An 18,738-nucleotide genomic window follows, 5' to 3' on the forward strand; every position below is an offset into this window, starting at 1 on the left:
AAATTCCCAGATACAGAATTCTCCTCTTTACGTTAAGTGAAACCAGACATTCAGATAAAAAATATCCGGAAGGAGGTATCTGACCATTACAGAGAAATCCCCTTTAAAAATTGATAGTTATAGGTAATCACTTGTCTCAACACTATCCAGTGTCCCTAGAATATTGATGCCAGTGCTTTTCAAATCTTTGATACCCTTTGCCCCATGTCAACCCTGTCCCCCCTTCCCCTTTGCACACATGTATACACATGGACAACACAACCCATTGTTCATTTTGCAGGTGCAGTGGCAGCAGCTGTTGAGAGCACATTAATTCAGTTTCAGGTACCTTTTTGACATCCCATATGTCTTAATTGAAGGTTCGAGAGAAGGGAGGAAGTTGGAGGAGGCCAAGTGAGGAGCTGGATAAAGCCAATTCACTGTATTTGTGTAACCTACGGTTGACCGCTGCCACCATCAAACAGTTGTTCAAAGGGCTGCATCATTTATTTCCTCAACCTTTTAGGACTTTCCCATCCAGATTGCCCCTCCCCAGCACACGCACACTTGAGCTTGCGGTGATGGATATAAATTTTGAGAAACACTATTATGTCACCAGCATTAAAAAATTCCTTTGGCAAGTTGGCATAGTATAAAAATCCCCCAGACTGGCCCTCAGAAAACCTGGATTTTAGATTTAATTCTGCCATTAAACAGTTGGATGGCCTTGAGCAGATTATTGTTCTTGGCCTTCAGTTTCCTCTTTGTAAATGAAGTAGTGGGACTAGGAGATATCTAATGTCCTTTCATCTGTAATCCTCCTATCCAGGAGAAAGATTCGTCAAAGTTTCAATGGGCTTCATTGCAAGAGCACCAACATTAAAGGAATTGATTGATCACCCTTGGGGATTGAAGTAGTGACCACTGCTCATCCATCTCCTTATCCCTGATGAAAACAAGGAGTTTCCCTGTAAACAAGGTGCCTCTTTCCCAAGTCTTGGAGAGCCCCAGGGCTCAGGTTTCAGAGGACGGACCATTTGTCCCAGACATAGACCTAGTACTCTGAGGCCAATGGGTTACTTCTGTGCTGTTTTAAATGCAAATGTGGGTATGGTCATCACATGAGCTTAGGTTAAACTTTAAAAAAATGAAGAGTGTGCTGGTCTACCCACTGTTATTTGCCATGTCATTGGCAGGAGAAAAACAAAACCCTGCCTGGACCACCTGGCTCAAATCTTGTAGTGTTTGCACCTATGCCTCTCACAAAATGATGCTTTTAAAAATAATATCTGATAGAAGAGTGATGCCTTTCATCATCCTTATTAATTCATAACTGATCACCTGTAACTGAGAGAACTACTTAGACTACAATTTTACTATTCAAGTCTGGCTAAGTGCTTCTGGAGACTTCAAGCACAAAACTCTGCCCACTCAAAAAGCTTGTTAATGGCTCCCTCGTGACTCAGCTATCAATTTTTTAGTATCAGATATACATGCTGTATCCATTATTACTTTCACTTAGAGCCAGATCTGACCTGACTGTACAGCAGCTTTTGAGACTTTATTTATTTTTATTTTACTGATTGATAAAAAGTCAAAATAATGGTGTATAGGGAATGTGTATTTTAATAAAAACTTCCAGTGTAATATTATGAATGCAGCTACTTAGTCTTTTAAAAGAATTGTGAATTTTTTGCATGTTTTCTACCTTTAACATATCCTAGGTTGTTTAAATGTGCTTTGTAAGCAATGATAAAATGACAAGTTATCATTGATCTGTCCTTTCTTCCATCTCAGAGGGATTCATTAAATAATGCATGCACCCATGTGAATTGCTTTCTTCACTAGAGTATCCCCAGACCATTAGCCAAATATAGCAACATTAGCATCTTTCAACCCTTAGAAACCCTTTTGGCTTTCTTTTAATTAAATTATCCCATTATGAAAACTCTTATAATGAGATTAAATTTAATTATTTATTAGACACTTATTTGCACTAGGGAACCTATCAATTATGCATGGTTGAGCTAAACATTTTTCAATCCATCACCTTTTCTTTTCAAGGAAGGTGCAATTTATTAAGCACATTTGGGATACTATATCTAGCAGGGCTTAATGGGAGTAAGTATTTAGCTCTCTTAAAAGCTACTATGATAAGAATTAAAATTACTATGTATGAAAAATAGAATCGCTGTCAGATATTTTAGTGTTCTAGACTTGCAGTTTTTGTAAATCCTCCTAATATAGCTTGTAGTCCATCTTAGAGGATTTTTATATTATTGTGCACTTACCAAATATATCTTAAATTTTATATACAGGAATAATTATGGAACTAGTAAAGTATGCATTCAAATCACATAGTTTTTGAACAATCTTATATTAAAATGTTAAAATTAGTAATTCTTAAATGCCGATTTAAAAAACTTTTATGGAAAATTTCAGAATGTACAAAAATAAAATAGTATAATGAACCACTCAGGTAACCATCTTCCAGCTTCAACAATTTTCAAGTCATCACCCATCTTATTTCAACTGTCACCTTTCTCCTCCTCCCCCACCAACTGAAGCAAATCTGAGACATGATATCATTTTGACAATCTTTATGAAAAGAAAATTGAGTATCTAAAAGGCAAAATATTTTTTTACAATGGAGTGAGTTTTTAGTGAATGCTATGATGAGAAATGTCAGTTCATGGCATAGGTTCTCCTATGAAATCTCATCAATGAGTAATTAATTATTCTTCTGGTGTGATTTGTGCTATATCTTAAGTCAAGGTGGTAGGGAGTATATGATTTAAAAATTATATATGCTATTGATGTCAAAAATATGTGTATATTATATTTTAATAATATGATGGACTATCGTAATAGCTCCCTAATTGGCCTCCCTGCTTCTACCCTTGCCGTTCATTCGAAAGTTTGTTTTCTGCAGAACAGCTACAGGGATCCTTTTTTTTTTTTTTGAGGAAGGTTAGCCCTGAGCTAGCTACTGCCAATCCTCCTCTTTTTTGCTGAGGAAGCCTGGCCTGAGCTAACATCCATGCCCATCTTCCTCTACTTTATATGTGGGACTCCTGCCACAGATTGGTGTGCCAAGCTGTGCCATGTCCGCACCCGGGATCCGAACCAGCGAACCCCGGGCCACTGAGAAGCGGAACGTGCAAACTTAACTGCTGTGCCACCGGGCCGGCTCCAGGGATCCTTTTAAAATGAGTTATTATGCCATGACCTGCTCAAAACCATCCAATGGTTCTTTATTTCACTCCGGGTAAAATAAAAAGTCTCCATTATGCCTACAAAGTACCACATAATCTGATTCCCTCACTGGTTCTCTGGTCCCATTTCCCACCTCTCTTTCCTTTGCTTGCTTCCCTCCAGCAGCAATGATCTTGCAGATGCTTGGATACCTGAAGCATATTGGGACCTTGGGACCTTCCCACCTGCTCTCCCCAGCCATCCTTCCTATGCACGTTAGCCCTCTGCCTGACATTGTCTTATCAGAGAGGCCCTTCCGGACACCCTGTATGAGACAGCACCTCCCCCACCTCCACCTTTGCTCTTTATCCTCATCCCGGCTTCGTTTTCCTTCATGGCGCACATCACCTGCTGACACAGATATTTGTTTATTTCTGCCTCACCTAGCAGAAGATGAATTTCATGAGAGGAGGAGCTTTGTCTTTGCATCCTGCTTTCTTCTCTCCCTCCTATGCCTAGAACAATGCCTGGCATATAATAGTGTATTCAATGAATAATTGCCAAATAAATGAAAGAAAATAATTTATCTAACTTTCTGAGATAATTTATATATTTGAATGTTCCTAACAGTGTGGTTTTTTATATAGCTGTTTTGTGTGGGGGCGGGGCAGGAGGAGATGGAGAAGTAAATTAGGACCAGTTTGTGTCACCAGAATTAAAGGTTGAATTGAAGGCCCTTAGATACTATTCTGTAAGCCAAAGTGCTTATGGGGTCAAGGCAAAAATTGGATTCAGGTATGATGGGAACTGTGGGAAAGCTGAAGATCTCATGACCCATCAAAAGAAAGTAGCCGAAGCAGTTTATCTGAGCCTCTGGGCTCAGGGTGGATCCATTATCTAATTATTTCAGAGAAGCTGAAAAAGAGGAATTTTATGTGAAACTTACCAATTTTAAAAGCACCATGTGAACCAAATTAATCATATCCAGAGGGTCCCATTTTGCAACTTCAACACTAAGGGTTGGGGACTAGGATAACTTTTTGGGTGGGAAAATGAGGATCACATTTGTCCTTAGGAAAGTTACTTGGGTATCATTGTGAGGAGTGGAATTGCCTGGTAAGAGCTAAGAGGCAGAGAATCTAGCAAAAAGGCCCCTGAATTAGGTGAGGCAAGAATGATGGAGCTGTGCGTGAAGGTGGTATCAGAGGAGGTAGAAGTGACAAGATTTTATGAGCAATTGAGTGAGGATAAGGGAGGCATTCCAATTTTCTAACTTAGGAGAGTAGTGGTACAGGCTTAGAGGCTGACTTAGGTCTGGGAATGATGATGGTGATTGGAAAAAGAATGTGATTTGAGTTCTCTCTAGATATCGAGACAGAGATATATCTTTTAGACCATCCAAAATATGGGTCAGGGCCTTAAGAGATAGTGATGAAGTGGGGTTTCTGAACCTTGGCATTATTGACATTTTGGGCTGGATAATTCTTTGTTGTCAGGGTTGTCTGGTCCACTGTAGAATGTTTAGCAGCATCCCTGATGTCTACCCCCTAGACGCCAATAGCACTTCCCAGTTACGACAGCCAGAAATGTCTCCAAACGTTAACAAATGACTGTAAGGCTTGCAAAAATTGCCCCCCATGAGAACCACTGGACTAAAGATATAAAATTTGGACTCATCATGCTTGTCTAGTGTTTTCCAAATTTTTATGTGACTGTGAATAACTGGGAACATTTTAAAATACAGATACTAATTCAGTAGGTCTAGAGTGGACCTGAGATACAGGATTTCTAACAAGATCTCAGATGAGATCTTGGCTGCCAGTCCAAGGACCACACTTTGAGTACAGAATTACAGATAATACTTGAAATTATGAGAATGGATGAGGATCACCGAGGAATATCATATGGAGGAGGAGTTTTAACCTCATAAAGTGGGCTTTGGGGTCAGCTCTGTGGCCAAGTGGTTAAGTTTGCACATTCCGCTTCAGCAACATGGATTTGCTGGTTGGGATCCTGGGGTGGACCTACACACTGCTCATCAAGCCATGCTGTGGTGACATCCCACATAGAAGAACTAGAAGGACTCACAAGTAGGATACACAACTATGTCCCGGGACTTTGGGGAGAAAAAAGGTGGGCTTCAAGGGGGTTATGAATTAGGCCTCCCAAATGACTATTTTCTTCCTCTTATTTAAAAAGTTATTTAGTTTTCTTTTATGTCTGAAATATTTCAGTTAGAATAGAATTGTACTCCTTTACTCTGGGTCAGCTAGGGTCCCAGCAGAAGACAGAATTCCACTCAGGTGATACAACTAAAGTGTATTTAACAAAGGAACTGTTTACACAGATGTAGGTTAAGGGAACCAACAAAGAATGGTGAGGCATCAAGAGCTGGCAACACTGGGATGTCCAAAGAGTGCTGGTGCCATGGAGAGTGACTGCAGAGCAGGAGCTGCAGTCCTGGAGGGAGGCGGCCCCTGGCAGAACCACAGCACAAAGCAGGAGGGAGCAAGGGAGAAATACCCCTACCTCTCTCTCCTCTAGGCCTCTGACCAACCTCCGGTGCTTCCTATTCGCCGAGTCCTGTTGAAGCCTGTTGGCATGGGAGCCTGGGTGATGCAGTCTGTAGAGATTAGCCTGCTGAGAAAAGAGAGAGTGCAGGAGAGCAGAAAATGGATCTGGAGGGTGGAGGGAGCAAGCAAAGAATAAGACACACTCTGGACAGGTATAAAATGTACATACTTAAGCAATGTGTATTTCTCATTATCCCCACACTGTGATATCGAGAATAGTTTCCTATATGTAGAGATTAAATAAAAGATCCTGCTGTTATGATCCTAGAAATTTGTCTTTTTTATGTTGGCTCTGGCTTTAACTGAAAAATGTCAATGAAAGGAAGACAGGGCTCAGCTCTCTTGGCTCTACTTTGGTTTGCTCAACATGTGGCAAGCGACCCCAAGCCTTCTTTGTGGCCACGTCCTGACTATGGAAGCATGAAACCAATGAAGCTGAAGAAGCAGCTTGTGTGTGTCGCCCTGCAAGCATACCAGGCAAGGGAGAGTTCTTTGATAAGATGGAGGCTCAATTTGAAGATGTTGGGTTGACTCCCAAACTAGCATTTGTCCCCACAAGAAGCTTGAAATACTGTGCAATGTAGCTAAAAGCTTAGGCAGACTCTGGAGTGGAGCAGCAGTGTGTATTTGAATCCAAGCTTCCCACTTGCTAGGCATGTGAGTTTAGGCTAGCTGTTTAGCATCATTTGTTGTCAATTTTCTCATCTGTAAAAATGAATCTGTAAAATGGGACTCATAGTAGTACTTACTCCATTGAGTTATCATGAGAATTAATTGAGATAATACAAGTAAAACACTTAGAATTGTATGTGGCATATGGAAGGTCCTCAATAATTATTAACTTTGTTGTTGTTATCATAAGGTTGATTGCCTTGTATCCAAAGAAAAGGACTAAAAATTAGTGACAACTTTAAGTGCTCCGGAAATGGTCAAAGAAGCAGAGGAAGAAAACTGAAGTGATCCCTCTGTCAAAGGATGTCATCTACTAAAGAATCACTGATAATTCTCTAATTCCCTCCAGAGTGCCACTGATAAAACTGCTGACACCTCTCAGAGCATGCAACGTCTTTGGTTTTCTTCTGCTGCGTGCATACTGATGCCATCAAAAAAGAATTCCTATTTTCTAAGTTTTTGGTGATTAAAAAATATTGCTCTTCTACGAATAAATGGAGTCTCTGCAATGCTCCAGAACATCTCAGATTTTGTCTTATTGGAGAGGAATTTCCAAATAATCATCTGACCTGAGAGTCATGAACTCGATTGGAGCTACAGAGTCAAATCACTACCTTTTCTAGAAGCTTAGCTCATAAATGGAAAAATGATATAAGGGTTTTCTCTGCTTCTTCTAAATACCTGAATACCTGACGTTCACAGATATTCCAGAGATGAAGGCAGCTCTAAAGCACTTAGCCATCAAATGGACATTTCATTTTCTCTGCGTGAAAAGGGAAGCCAAAAGTATTTGACTAGACAGAATTTCGACACAGCTTCACTTTGTGGAAAAATTTGACATCTGTGTTGGAGGTTTATTCAAGAATCTGAAGGACCTCTTACGACATGGGCTGAGGACACTGTTTTGGCTCACCAGCTTTTCTGGGAGAGGGCATTGCAGGTGGATTTTAATGTGAAATTTTTCATGCTGGGAAAGTGTGTCTGTAGGCTGGAGACAAGAGTGAGAAAGCTCTAGCCATTTCTCTGGCGTCAAAATGAGAAAGACTGCAAACCTTGTTGAAGGTGACAGTGTACACTTGGGCATACAGGAAATGGTGGGTCAAGAATTCAGGTCAAGGAGGCGTAGAGGGTTCTGGTGTCTCTTGATAGAAGCCTCCTATAGTGAACACCATCATGTGTTGCCCAGATCCCCCTTCAGGAAGGAAGGACTTATTCCCCACCTGCTGGCATTGCCGCTGTGAGTGCTGCTTGAAGATGCTGCTCAGCTGTCAGCTTGCTTCGGGAATTGCCTTGACTGAAAAGCACAGCCTCGCCCAAGGGCACACCTTTCCTGGGGCAGCCTGCATCCAAGGACTAAATGACATGCGAGTATGGTGGCCTGGCTCTAGCCTCGTCTCAGGATGCCTCTGAGGGGCCTTCCCCTTGGAGCGACCTAGGCCTTCCTGGAGACTGTCTTGCAGGAAACCTTTGTCTCTTCACCTCTTACTTTCCTCCCTATCCTTACACAGTGTGGATCCCAACACCACTGCCTAATTAACATGCTGAGTGCTAATTGTCCTAGAATCTACTTTCTAGGAGACCCAACTTGTGACACCCTCAACTAATAGAGTGAACAAAACAAAATAATTCCATTTTTGCTTCATACCTTTAGGAGGAAGATTTTTAGCACCAGTTATTAGCTAGATGGAGATCAAAGTTGACTGAGTATCCAAAGATGACACAAACATACGGAATCATGAATCAATCCGCGATGACAGCATTGCTTTCAAGCTAAACAACAGCGTTGAGATTGACTTTTGAACGCAATTAGGTTACTTTTTATTTTGCATATACGATATGCATTTTTCCTTTTTTTTTACAATTAAAAATGGCTATTTTTTATTTGTGACACGAAGATTGTTTTCTAGTCTGCATATTGGAAGTCAACTTCCATTGCAATAAAATAAATGGCATGCCAAATTTTGTGCGTAGGTGTTTATGGGCATTTTATCCTGGGGAAATGGTTCGTGCCTTTCATTGGATTCCCATAGGAGTTCATGACCCAAAACAGGCTAAGAACAATTGGTGAAGTGAAATGAGAAGCAGATCTAGGATAATATACTGAGCATATGGAAGGCGCTCAGATACTTCCTGAATATGCAGGGGCAGTTGGAGTTGCTAGTGCAGGAGGTTGAGCAGTTCGTATCAGGGAGGTGGGCTCCTGGCCCAGGGTGGCACCTGGGCTGTCATCACCACCGGCATACAGGTGCTGGAGACTCCTAAGAAGGGAGTTTCAGAATATGCTTTTATTGACATTTTAAGTCAATCTCTTTGACTTTTTGCTCATCTTTGATTCTGTTCTGCTTCTGAACCTCCAGACTACTACCTTTGCACCATCTTTCCATTTTGCTCCTTCTCTCATCCTGTAAAATTAAACTACGGCTCTTTTACTCATGACGCTGACTTTGGATTATGATTCTATTTTCTCAGCCTGACCCTGCTGCCTCACACAAGCCCCTCTCACCCTCTCTAATTCAGTCCTGGAATCCTCTACACTAGCACAGGTCCCCAAGAGGTATTTCTACTAGGCTTTGTGATCAGCAGAGTGGAGGGTAGAGAATTGGGAGAGAAGTGATTTTGAAATCAAGTGTGAGACTGCCAAGACATAGGGATAGGTAACAGTGTCAGGTGCAACAGGGATCATGACAATGACTTGAGAAGACGCCCATGAAGTTGGCCACTTTGGTCATTGGTGACTATGCCCAAAGTAGTTTAAATAGGATGTTGGAGATGGAAGCTGTTCTTCTTTTAAACTTTTCATTATGGACTATTTCAAATATAACATGATAACCCCCATGTATCCGTTACTCACATTTAATAATGATCAACTCGTGGCCTTGTTTTGTATAAGCCTCCAGCCACCTTCCTCCTGTATTGTTTTGGAACAAATTTCAGACATTCTATCATTTCATCCATAAATATTTCAGCATGAATCACTAGAAGATAAGATCATTGTAAAAATATACGCTTATCACACCATCATTGAACCTAAAATCAATGAATAATAATTTCTTTCTATCATCAATTAGCCAGTTAATGCTAATTTATATTTGCCCTTTTCCACAATTTTGCATAAATTGCTTTTTAAAAGTTCGTTTGAATCAAAAAAGGTCCATGAATCGCTATTGTTTAATATTTTTTAAATCTGTGTTTACTTCCATCTCTCTCTCTCTCTCCGTTTATGGCTATTAGTCGTTAAAGAAATTGAGTCATTTGTTCTGCAGAGTTAGCCACAGTCTGGATTTTACTTATTGCATCCCTGTGTGTATTTTAATATGTTCCTCTGTCATCTGTATTTCCTATAAATTGTAGTTGGATCTAAAGGTTTTATCAGGGGAAGTCATATTTTAAGAGTTGAGGAGTGAATGCAAGTTGAGAAGGTGGGGGGTGTAGCAAAATTTGACTAGTTTTCCAGAAAGCTTGGCTGTGATAAGAAGGCAGGAAGCAGCTTAAACATTTGAGGAAAGTTTTGTTCTTCTTCTTTTTTTTTGGTAAAGGGTATATGGAAAGTTTGTACATGCTTATTGAATAATAAGGGGAAAGATCCAGATGAAAGAAGTATAAGATACAGGAAAGATGGACAGTTATGAAGCAAAGGCTTGTAAAATAAGGAAAGAGTTAGAAGTTAGTGAGTGGCTTAGCATGAATTCCTTTGTTCACCCATTCCAATAGTTTTGCCCGCTGTGTACCAGACATAGTGCTGGGTGCTGGGGAAATACAGATAAATTAAGAAACAAACAAACAAAACTTATCCTACCTTCAGGGGCTGTATGTGCTTATGTGTTAGAAGAGAGAGACCACCATGTGAGCCAGTAGGGGAATGAAATGTTAATAACAATTTTGTAGGCGTCTCTACTGGGAACATGAGTGGCTCCAAGGAGGGGAGGGGTCCAGTCCTTAATTATGACTGACCCACATTCTGTGGGTTGAAGAGAGAGTTACCCAGAAAAGGGTTGGAGAGGAGAGGAGAGGTGAGAGTGGGGATAGCTTAAGGAACCAGTGTTCTAAATGGAATCTTTTGTTTAAAAAAAGAAAAAAGAACTGACCTGGAATGGACAATGATTCAGAAAAGGTAAAGTAATAATGATAGAATACCAGGTCCTGGAAGAGGGGGCCTAATTAAGGCCATTTGCCTTCCCGGAATGCCTTGTCTGATCCCATGTTGGCACCTATATACTGCTCTTATTTGTAAGAATTGGCCTGGATCCTAATTTTATTCAGGAATCTCAGAGTAGACTTTAACTTAAGACATGGAGTCCTGGAGGTGGCTGTGGGTATGTAAACTCAGATGAAGTGTATCATCCTTTCGTTTTAGAACCTTCTGAACCTTAACATCATTTAATTCTCTCTTCCTTTACTTTGCAATCTATCAGTTGATATGTTCTGTCAGTTCTGCTTCTAAAAGCAGTGACTTTTAAGCTTTTTTGACTGAAATGCACAGTTGGAAATATTTTTTCATCACAATCGGGTGCAAACACGTTTGTGTGTGTGAATATCTATATGCCTGAAAAGAAATTCATGGAGTATTACTTACCCTTATTAGGGGTGATGCCCTCTGATGGTGTATATTCTGTTTTATTTTTCAGAAATGTTAATAGCAAGCCATTCAAGTCTTTTCAAGGACCATTAATAGATTGTGACCAGTGATTTGAAAAACACTATTGCCATTTCTGTTTCCTCTCCTTGCTGAGACTTACTAATAACTCTGTGATATGGACGCCTCCAAAATCTTCTCCTATTCTGAAATGTTACTGCTTTTTTTCGTGTACATTTTCTTTTTTTTTGAGGAGGAGGATTAGCCCTGAGCTAACTACTGCCAATCCTCCTCTTTTTGCTGAGGAAGACTGGCCCTGAGCTAACATCTGTGCCCATCTTCCTCTGCTTTATACGTGGGAGGCCTACCACAACATGGCTTTTGCCAAGCGGTGCCATGTCCACTCCAGGGATCCGAACCCGCAAACCCCAGGCAGCCGAACTGGAACATGCGAACTTAACCGCTGCGCCACCAGGCCAGCCCCTCATGTACATTTCTTATTAGATTACCTTCTTTCTTAAACACAAGGGATTCCTGAATAGAGCTGAAGTACGTTAGTCCTTGATAATCTGGACTCTGCCGCCATCTTCAATCTGACTTCACAGCGCTTCTTTCTTTCCCAGTCACTGTGCTGTAGTCAAATTGACTTACAACAATTGCTTCCCTAAATGAGCACAATTATTTTTTTAAGTGTTTCTAATGCCTTTTTTTCTTTTTCATTTTTTTTAACTTTTTACTTTTTTAATTGCAGTAACATTGGATTATAACATTATATAGCTTTCGATGTACATTGTAATATATTTCAAATTCTGTGTAGGTTACATCATGTTCACCACCCAAAAACTCATTATAGTCCATCCCCTCACATGTGAGGCTAATCACCCCTCTTGCCCCCACTTCCACTATGGTAACCACCAATCCAATCTCTATTGCTATTTGTGTGTTTGTCGTTGTTTTTATCTTCTACTTATGAGTGAGATCATACGGTATTTGACTTTCTCCCTCTGACTAATTTCACTCAGCATAATACCCTCAAGGACCATCCATGTTGTCACAAATGGCCGGATCCAATGCTTTCTAAAGTCACAAAAATCAAGTATGCAATTTACAAAGTGAAACAATCTAAACATGTTTAAAGAGTGAATAACCTTTCATCCACCCTCTTCCTTTCCCATCCTCTTGAAGTGACCAATGCAAACAGCCTGGGGTGTATACTTTCATAACTTTCTCCATCCTTTTCCAAACTTATATATTATTTATAATGTTTCATTTTTGTTTTCAAAAATAGTGTCATAGGATACACATTACTCTGTAATTTGCTTTTTTACTTGAAAATAGATATCCCTTCAGGTTTGTAGATAGGGCTCTACCTTATTTGTTGTAGAGGCAGCAGCACCCACAATTTACCCATTTATGTCTGTACTGGTAGGTGATCACATAGATTCCATTTTTGCCATTACCAAAATGATGCTGTGAACGTCCCTTATGTAGTGGTTCCTTTTTTTTTCAATTAGATACATCCTCAAAAGTAGAATTGCTGGCCACAGCATATGCAAACTCTAAAACTTGTTTTAATAAAGACTACCAGTTTACATTTCCAAGATGTTGTGGCATTTTTCACTCCCACCAGCATCATATGTGAATTTCCATTTCTTCACAACTCCCACCAGCACTGCCTGTTACCCCTTACACACTTGTTTTGTCAGTTTCTTTGGTTCACCAGTGATGATGTATTTCTTTTCATGTGTTTATTGGCCATTTGGATTCCCTCCTCTAACAACTGCCTGCTCATATTCTTTGAACAATTTTCTCTTTGGTTGCTTGTCTTTTTCTAATCAATATATGGAGTTTTGCTTGTTTACGATTATTAACCCAATTTCTGTCAAATATTTTCCCAGCCTCTCTTCTCTGACTTCGGTTATGCCGTCTTTTGCCATACAATAGTTTAAAAACTTTATGTAGCCAATTATGTTAATCTTTTACTTTATAACTTTGGGTTTCCTGTTTTGCCTAGGAAAATCTCACCCACTCGAAGCTTGTACAAATGGTATCTTAATTTTCTTTTTTATATTTTTTAATCATTTATGCTTGAATTGTTAATCCATCTGGGATTAATTTTTGTAGAGTGTACAAGCAAAATTTTACTTTGTTTTTTTTCTAGCCAATTATGCTTGCACTGTTTATTAAATGAACTGTACTTTCGCCGCTGAATTGAAATGCCACCTTTGTCGTAAATTAATATCCATTTATACTTGAATTTATTTTTGGTCTTCTTTTTCTGTTGCACTAATTTCTGTGTGTATTCATATACCAAAAGCTCACTGTTTTAATTAGAGTAATCTTATATTAACTTTTATTATTTGGAAAATCTAGTCTTACCTCAGTCTTCAATTCAAAATTTTGAGGGATATTCTTGGACATGTAAAATTTTCGTATAATTTTACCCCGTTCATCACCTCCATTTGAGACACTTTTATTTGAATTACATTATTACATATGTTAATATTTAAAAATTTTTATAATTTTAGATTATGAAGCCCTCATACTTTGAACATGCTATATTTTATATTTATTCATGTGTTTGAGTCTATAACATTTGATGATAGTTTATTGTTTTCTTTGTAAAGCCCCTATACCTTTCTTGTTAAATTTGTTCTTTGGTATCTTGTCATCTTTGTTGCTGTTTTGGGTGAAATTTTTTATTTCAACCAGAGATTTCTCCCACCGTCCATTTTCAGCTTGTTATTGCTAGTAAACCCTGGGCTTCATTTTCTTGAATCCGAGAGAGAGCGAGGGTACCAATGGCAGAGGAAGAGCTTGCCTGTCATAGAGGTCTGGGAACGGAGATCATAAATGTGGTTCCCTGAGGGAACTCAGGTACTAGCCCACCCGTCGGCTGCATATGATTCTCAGATGGCCCAGCCCTACCAACTCTGCAGAATGCGGAGGGAACCTACACTGGGGGGCAGAATAACCCACAGCTCCTGAGATTGGGGAAAAGACCATTACGTGTACAGGCCATCCTGGAAGCAGAGACTATCTATCTCCCAGTGCTTACCAGGGGACCAGTGATGGGACAGCCCTCAAGAACATAAACATCACTGGCAGCCATTGTTCACTCATCTGTCTCTACTTGAGAGACCTTAATCTCCTGGCTCGTGTGGATGCGGAGGGAAAACAAAAACCATAGGCAAAGAAAAACTATAATTCATTTAAGTGGGACTCGGGAAACTGAGGGAAGACCAGCAAATTGAAATCTATAACAGGTGGATTCCAATGAGGGAGAACTTTAATGAAAAAAGCAAGAATATCAGAGTTGCATTTGGAGCATAGAAAAGACTTTCTGGAACTCAAAGCCATTATTATCAATTTTTTTCTTAAATAGGTAAACTGAAAAAGAAAATGGCCACTTCTAGGTACCTGATCAGTGGTTTGAAAGATCAAGTGGGAGAAGAAGCTCATGACATAGGACAAAAATAGATGGAAGTTATAAGGTAAATTTTTAGATATTTTGCCATACCTCAGAGATGTAATTAATCAAAGGTGCTCATGTGACATAGTATTCAAATATATAAGGAAAAAAATTCTAGAAATATAAGATGTTTATTGAAACCCAATTACAATGGAAGACTTTAATAAACTTCCTTCAGAATTTGACAAGTCTAGTAAATACAAATAATAAGCAAATAGATCATGTGAATTATAAAGTCTACAAGCATGAAATAATAGAACATATACATTTATATAAGCCTTTTTACCTTTTTCATTTTCATGGAATGCTTACAAAATGTTATCATATATTTGACACAAAGAAAACTTTAACAAAGTAAAATAATTAGGTTTTCCCTCTTGCAACATCTGATCATTAGCTAATAAAATTAGATATAAATAATTAAGAGAAGACCAAAAAACTCAAGTATTAGAAATTAAGAAATTCATTTTTAAATAACCAGTAACTCAAAGAGGAAATAAAATTGAAAGTAAAGGTTATTCAGAAAGAAATAGTAGTGAGAACAATGACAACAAACATTTATTGAATACTTACTCAGTGCCAAGCATAGTTTCTGAGCCCTTTTACAGAGAGGATATCAACCTTTAGAATAATCTTAGGAGTTATATATATTATTATTCCCTTTTGACAGATGAAGAAACTGAGGCATAAAAAGGTTAAGTAACCCGCCCAAGGGAGTACAAGAAAGGACAAAAGTTGCAATTCAAAGAACCTACACTTTTGGCCACCATACTATAGAATGCTTTATAGCAAAACCTGTGTCATATGCTCTTATGCATATGCTAATAGGTTTCAGAGGGAAATTTATAGCTTTAAATGATTTTATTCTGAGAAAAGTATGAAAATAAATTATTCAGTCGTAGTAATGAGAAGCTAACAAAATAAAACATATTGGGGTGATCATAATTAATAAAGAAATAAAAAGAATAAAACTGAATAATATAGGGGGCTGGCCCTGTGGCTGAGTGGTTAAGTTCTTGCACTCTGCTTCGATGGCCCAGGGTTTCCCTGGTTCGGATCCTGGGCGTGGACATGGCACCACTCATCCAGCCACGTTGAGGCAGTGGCCCACATACCACAACTACAAGAACCCACAACTAAAATATATACAACTATGCACTGGGGGGATTTGGGGGGAAAAAGCAGAGAAAAAAAAAAAAAGAAGAAGAAGACTGGCAACAGTGGTTAGCTCAGGTGCCAATCTTAAAAATAAAAACTGGGGCTGGCCTGGTGGCACAGTGGTTAAGTTCCCACGTTCCGCTTCTTGGCGGCCCGGGGTTCACTGGTTCGGATCCCTGGTGCAGACATGGTACTGTTTGCCAAAAGCCATGCTGTGGTAGACGTCCCATGTATAAAGTAGAGGAAGATGGGCATGGATGTTAGCTCAGGGCCAGTCTTCCTCAGCAAAAAAAGGAGGATTGGCAGTAGTTAGCTCTGGGCTAATCTTCCTTAAAAAAAAACTGAATAATATAAAAATAGAGAAACTTTGCTATGCCTGATTTTTTGAAAAGGGAGTTACAACAAAGATATGCCACATTAATAATGAGGAGATATAACCATGTGTATGGAAGAGAGAGACTTAAGAAAACAGTTTTTATTTTGGTAGATCTACAGCAATATATTTGAAAATTTGGAAGAAATAAGTGATCTTCTAGCAAAATGTGAACTAAAAATATTGACTCAAGAAGAAACTAAAACCCTGAAAAGACCAAAAACCATAAAGCAGATTAGAAAGATAAATAAAGCTCTGTGTTTTAAAAAACATCAGTATTTCTAAGGGCAACTGAGATGGAGTAAACCTGCTATTGCTTTTCTCTCCCACTGTTTACAAGGGAAACTGGAGAAAATACAAATAACAGCGACTAAGAACTCTGAAAAATAAATAAAAGCAGGAAAATTGGAAAGGACGGTCAAAACTTAAGAAGCAAATTATATAGGAGTGAGTCCCATTTTTTTTCTCTCTCCTGTCATGGCTTTAACTTGAGGGTGATCCCCCAGTCATGATTCTGGAGCTGCAGAGACACAGGAAGCAAGAATGGAGGAAAATTTGATCTTTCTGGCCAGAAAGCCAGAAAAAGGAACCAAGGTCAGCCAAAGAGCGTGGAGGTAAAATCTTCAGGATTTTTTTCTTTTTTTTCTCTCTTTTCATCTTTCCCTCTCCTAACGGCAGCCTTAGCTGTGGAATTGTGGGAGTGGAAGGTGGAAACCACTAAAGCTCAGAGAGACCATGTCTTTTCTGTCCAGAGGAACTGAGAAAACAGACCCTCAGAGTCTGAAAAGTGTGGGATAAAATCCCTTGTTTTGGGTCTCACTTTAATTTTTCTACTTTGACTTATGGGCAGGCCCCAGTCAAGGAGCTGCACCTGCAGTTCTGAGAAAAGCTATCATTTTAGCCATAGGATGGATGAAAGAGACCCCTGAGAGATGTACTGTGGTGGGATCCCAGAAAGGAGAACATTGGAACAAGGGACTCCCTAATTCAGTGTATAAACTGGCAAACATTCTGGGCTCACACCGAGCTCTGCATTCCTGCAACAGCCCAAAAAGAACATAGCAAAGGCTTTGCAAATTGCCCTACTATATAAACCACTGTCCAATTCCCAGACTAGCCCCAGAGTGCCTCTCACATGGCTAAGTACCAACACAGCATAGCAAAGGCTTTGAAACCTAACCTGACATTGGGACCAACAACTACAGAAGGTAAGATAGAACTTGCAGTCTAAAACTAACCAGATTCGTTGTCTTCTAAATCAAAAACTCAATATTCTCCCAGGACCCACAGTTTCCCACCAAAATAATCAAAATGTCCAAGATAGAATCCAGAATGACCTGACATACAAAGTATAAGGAAAATGTGACCATTTTTCAAGGAAATAGACAATCAATAAATGCCAACTCTAAGGTGAGATATTGGAATAATTGGAGATATTAGAGAAGCTATTATAAGTGTGCTAGCTGAAGTAAAGACTGTTGAAATGAACAGAAAGATAGAAGTTCTCAAAAATGTAACAGAAACTATAAAAACCAGAAACTTTTAAAAACTGAAAGAAAAATATCTGAAATAAAAAATATACTATATTGGTTCAATAGCAGAATAGAGATGACAGAGGAAAGAATAAATGAACATGAAATATATGAATATAATCCAATCTGATAATAGGAAGAAAAGGATTGGAAAAAAATTAACGGAGCCTCAGGGATCTATGGAACAATTGGAAAAGGTCTGGTTTTTATGCCATTGGAGTTCCAGAAGGAAAGGAAGAGAAATTGGTGCAGAAAAAAATTAAACAGAAAAGGCACCAGACTAGGTGACTCTGTCCTTAAAGAAAGAATAATTCCAATAACTTTAAAATTATTTTACATCATACAAAAAGATGGTAATTTCTCCTATTCATATTATGAAACAGCTTAACATTAATAGCAAAACCTAAATTTTAAAAAGGACAAACTGACCAATTTCACTTATAAATGGAAGATTTCCAAATCTTTAAAGGAATTTGATTAGTAAATAAAATCTAGAAGTGTGTTAAAAACATAATACATTATTACTAAGTCAGCTTTATTCCAGGAATTTAAGAATGGTTTAACATAAGGAAATCTATCAACATATAAGTCATTACATCAAAAATTTAAAGGAAAAAAACCACTATGAATATATCATTAGATGCAAAAAAAAAAAAAAGCATCTGGTAAATTCAGCAGCATTCAAAGTATGCATTAAATAATGCTACAAAAAAATTATGAAATATAATTAGCTAAACAGAAGGATAGATTGGGAAATGCAGAGAACTGAATATTAACCTAGAGATTTTCAAGATTTCAAATGGAACTATTGGCATTATAGTATGAGGGAATCTGGTGGACAGCACAAAAGCACTACAAGGACTGGAGACCAATAGATTAGAATCTTGTACCAAAGTGAGCTTCAAAAAGGATTTTAATGTGAATCTGTCACTCATATGTGGACCATAAGATATTTTTGGAATCAATTTTTTCCAGGTGTTAGTATTTTTTGTTTCAGGACTTTTTCATAATATTGATTTTTCTACCTTCAAAAGCCAAGCACAACAGCTGATTTGAACAACACTATAAAACAAATGGACCTAACAGACATAGACAGAACTTTCCACCTAACAGCAGAAGACTACACATTCTTCTCAAGCACACACAGAGCATTTTCAAGGATAGACTGCATGATAGGTTACAAGTCCTAACAAATTTAACAAGGTCAAAAT

General features: G+C 38.7%; 1 protein-coding gene across 19 annotated transcripts in view; it reads left to right on the forward strand.

Moving 5' to 3' along the window:
• The window catches only part of EYA1 (EYA transcriptional coactivator and phosphatase 1), a 321,626-nt gene that overhangs the window by 113,352 nt on the left and 189,536 nt on the right, over window positions 1–18,738 (forward strand). For 13 of the 19 annotated variants that reach the window (XM_070630426.1, XM_070630435.1, XM_070630432.1 and 10 more), the window contains one exon: window positions 14,378–14,486. The exons of the other annotated variants lie outside the window; for them this stretch is intronic. Coding sequence is in view for 4 of the 13 variants with exons in the window: in XM_070630437.1 (XP_070486538.1) it covers window positions 14,473–14,486 (14 nt within the window). In the remaining 9 variants the exon portion in view is untranslated. The remainder of the gene's footprint in view (window positions 1–14,377; window positions 14,487–18,738) is intronic. 19 annotated transcript variants of the gene reach the window in all.

Source organism: Equus przewalskii, chromosome 8 (assembly GCF_037783145.1).
Source record: "Equus przewalskii isolate Varuska chromosome 8, EquPr2, whole genome shotgun sequence".
Lineage (NCBI taxonomy): Eukaryota > Metazoa > Chordata > Mammalia > Perissodactyla > Equidae > Equus > Equus przewalskii.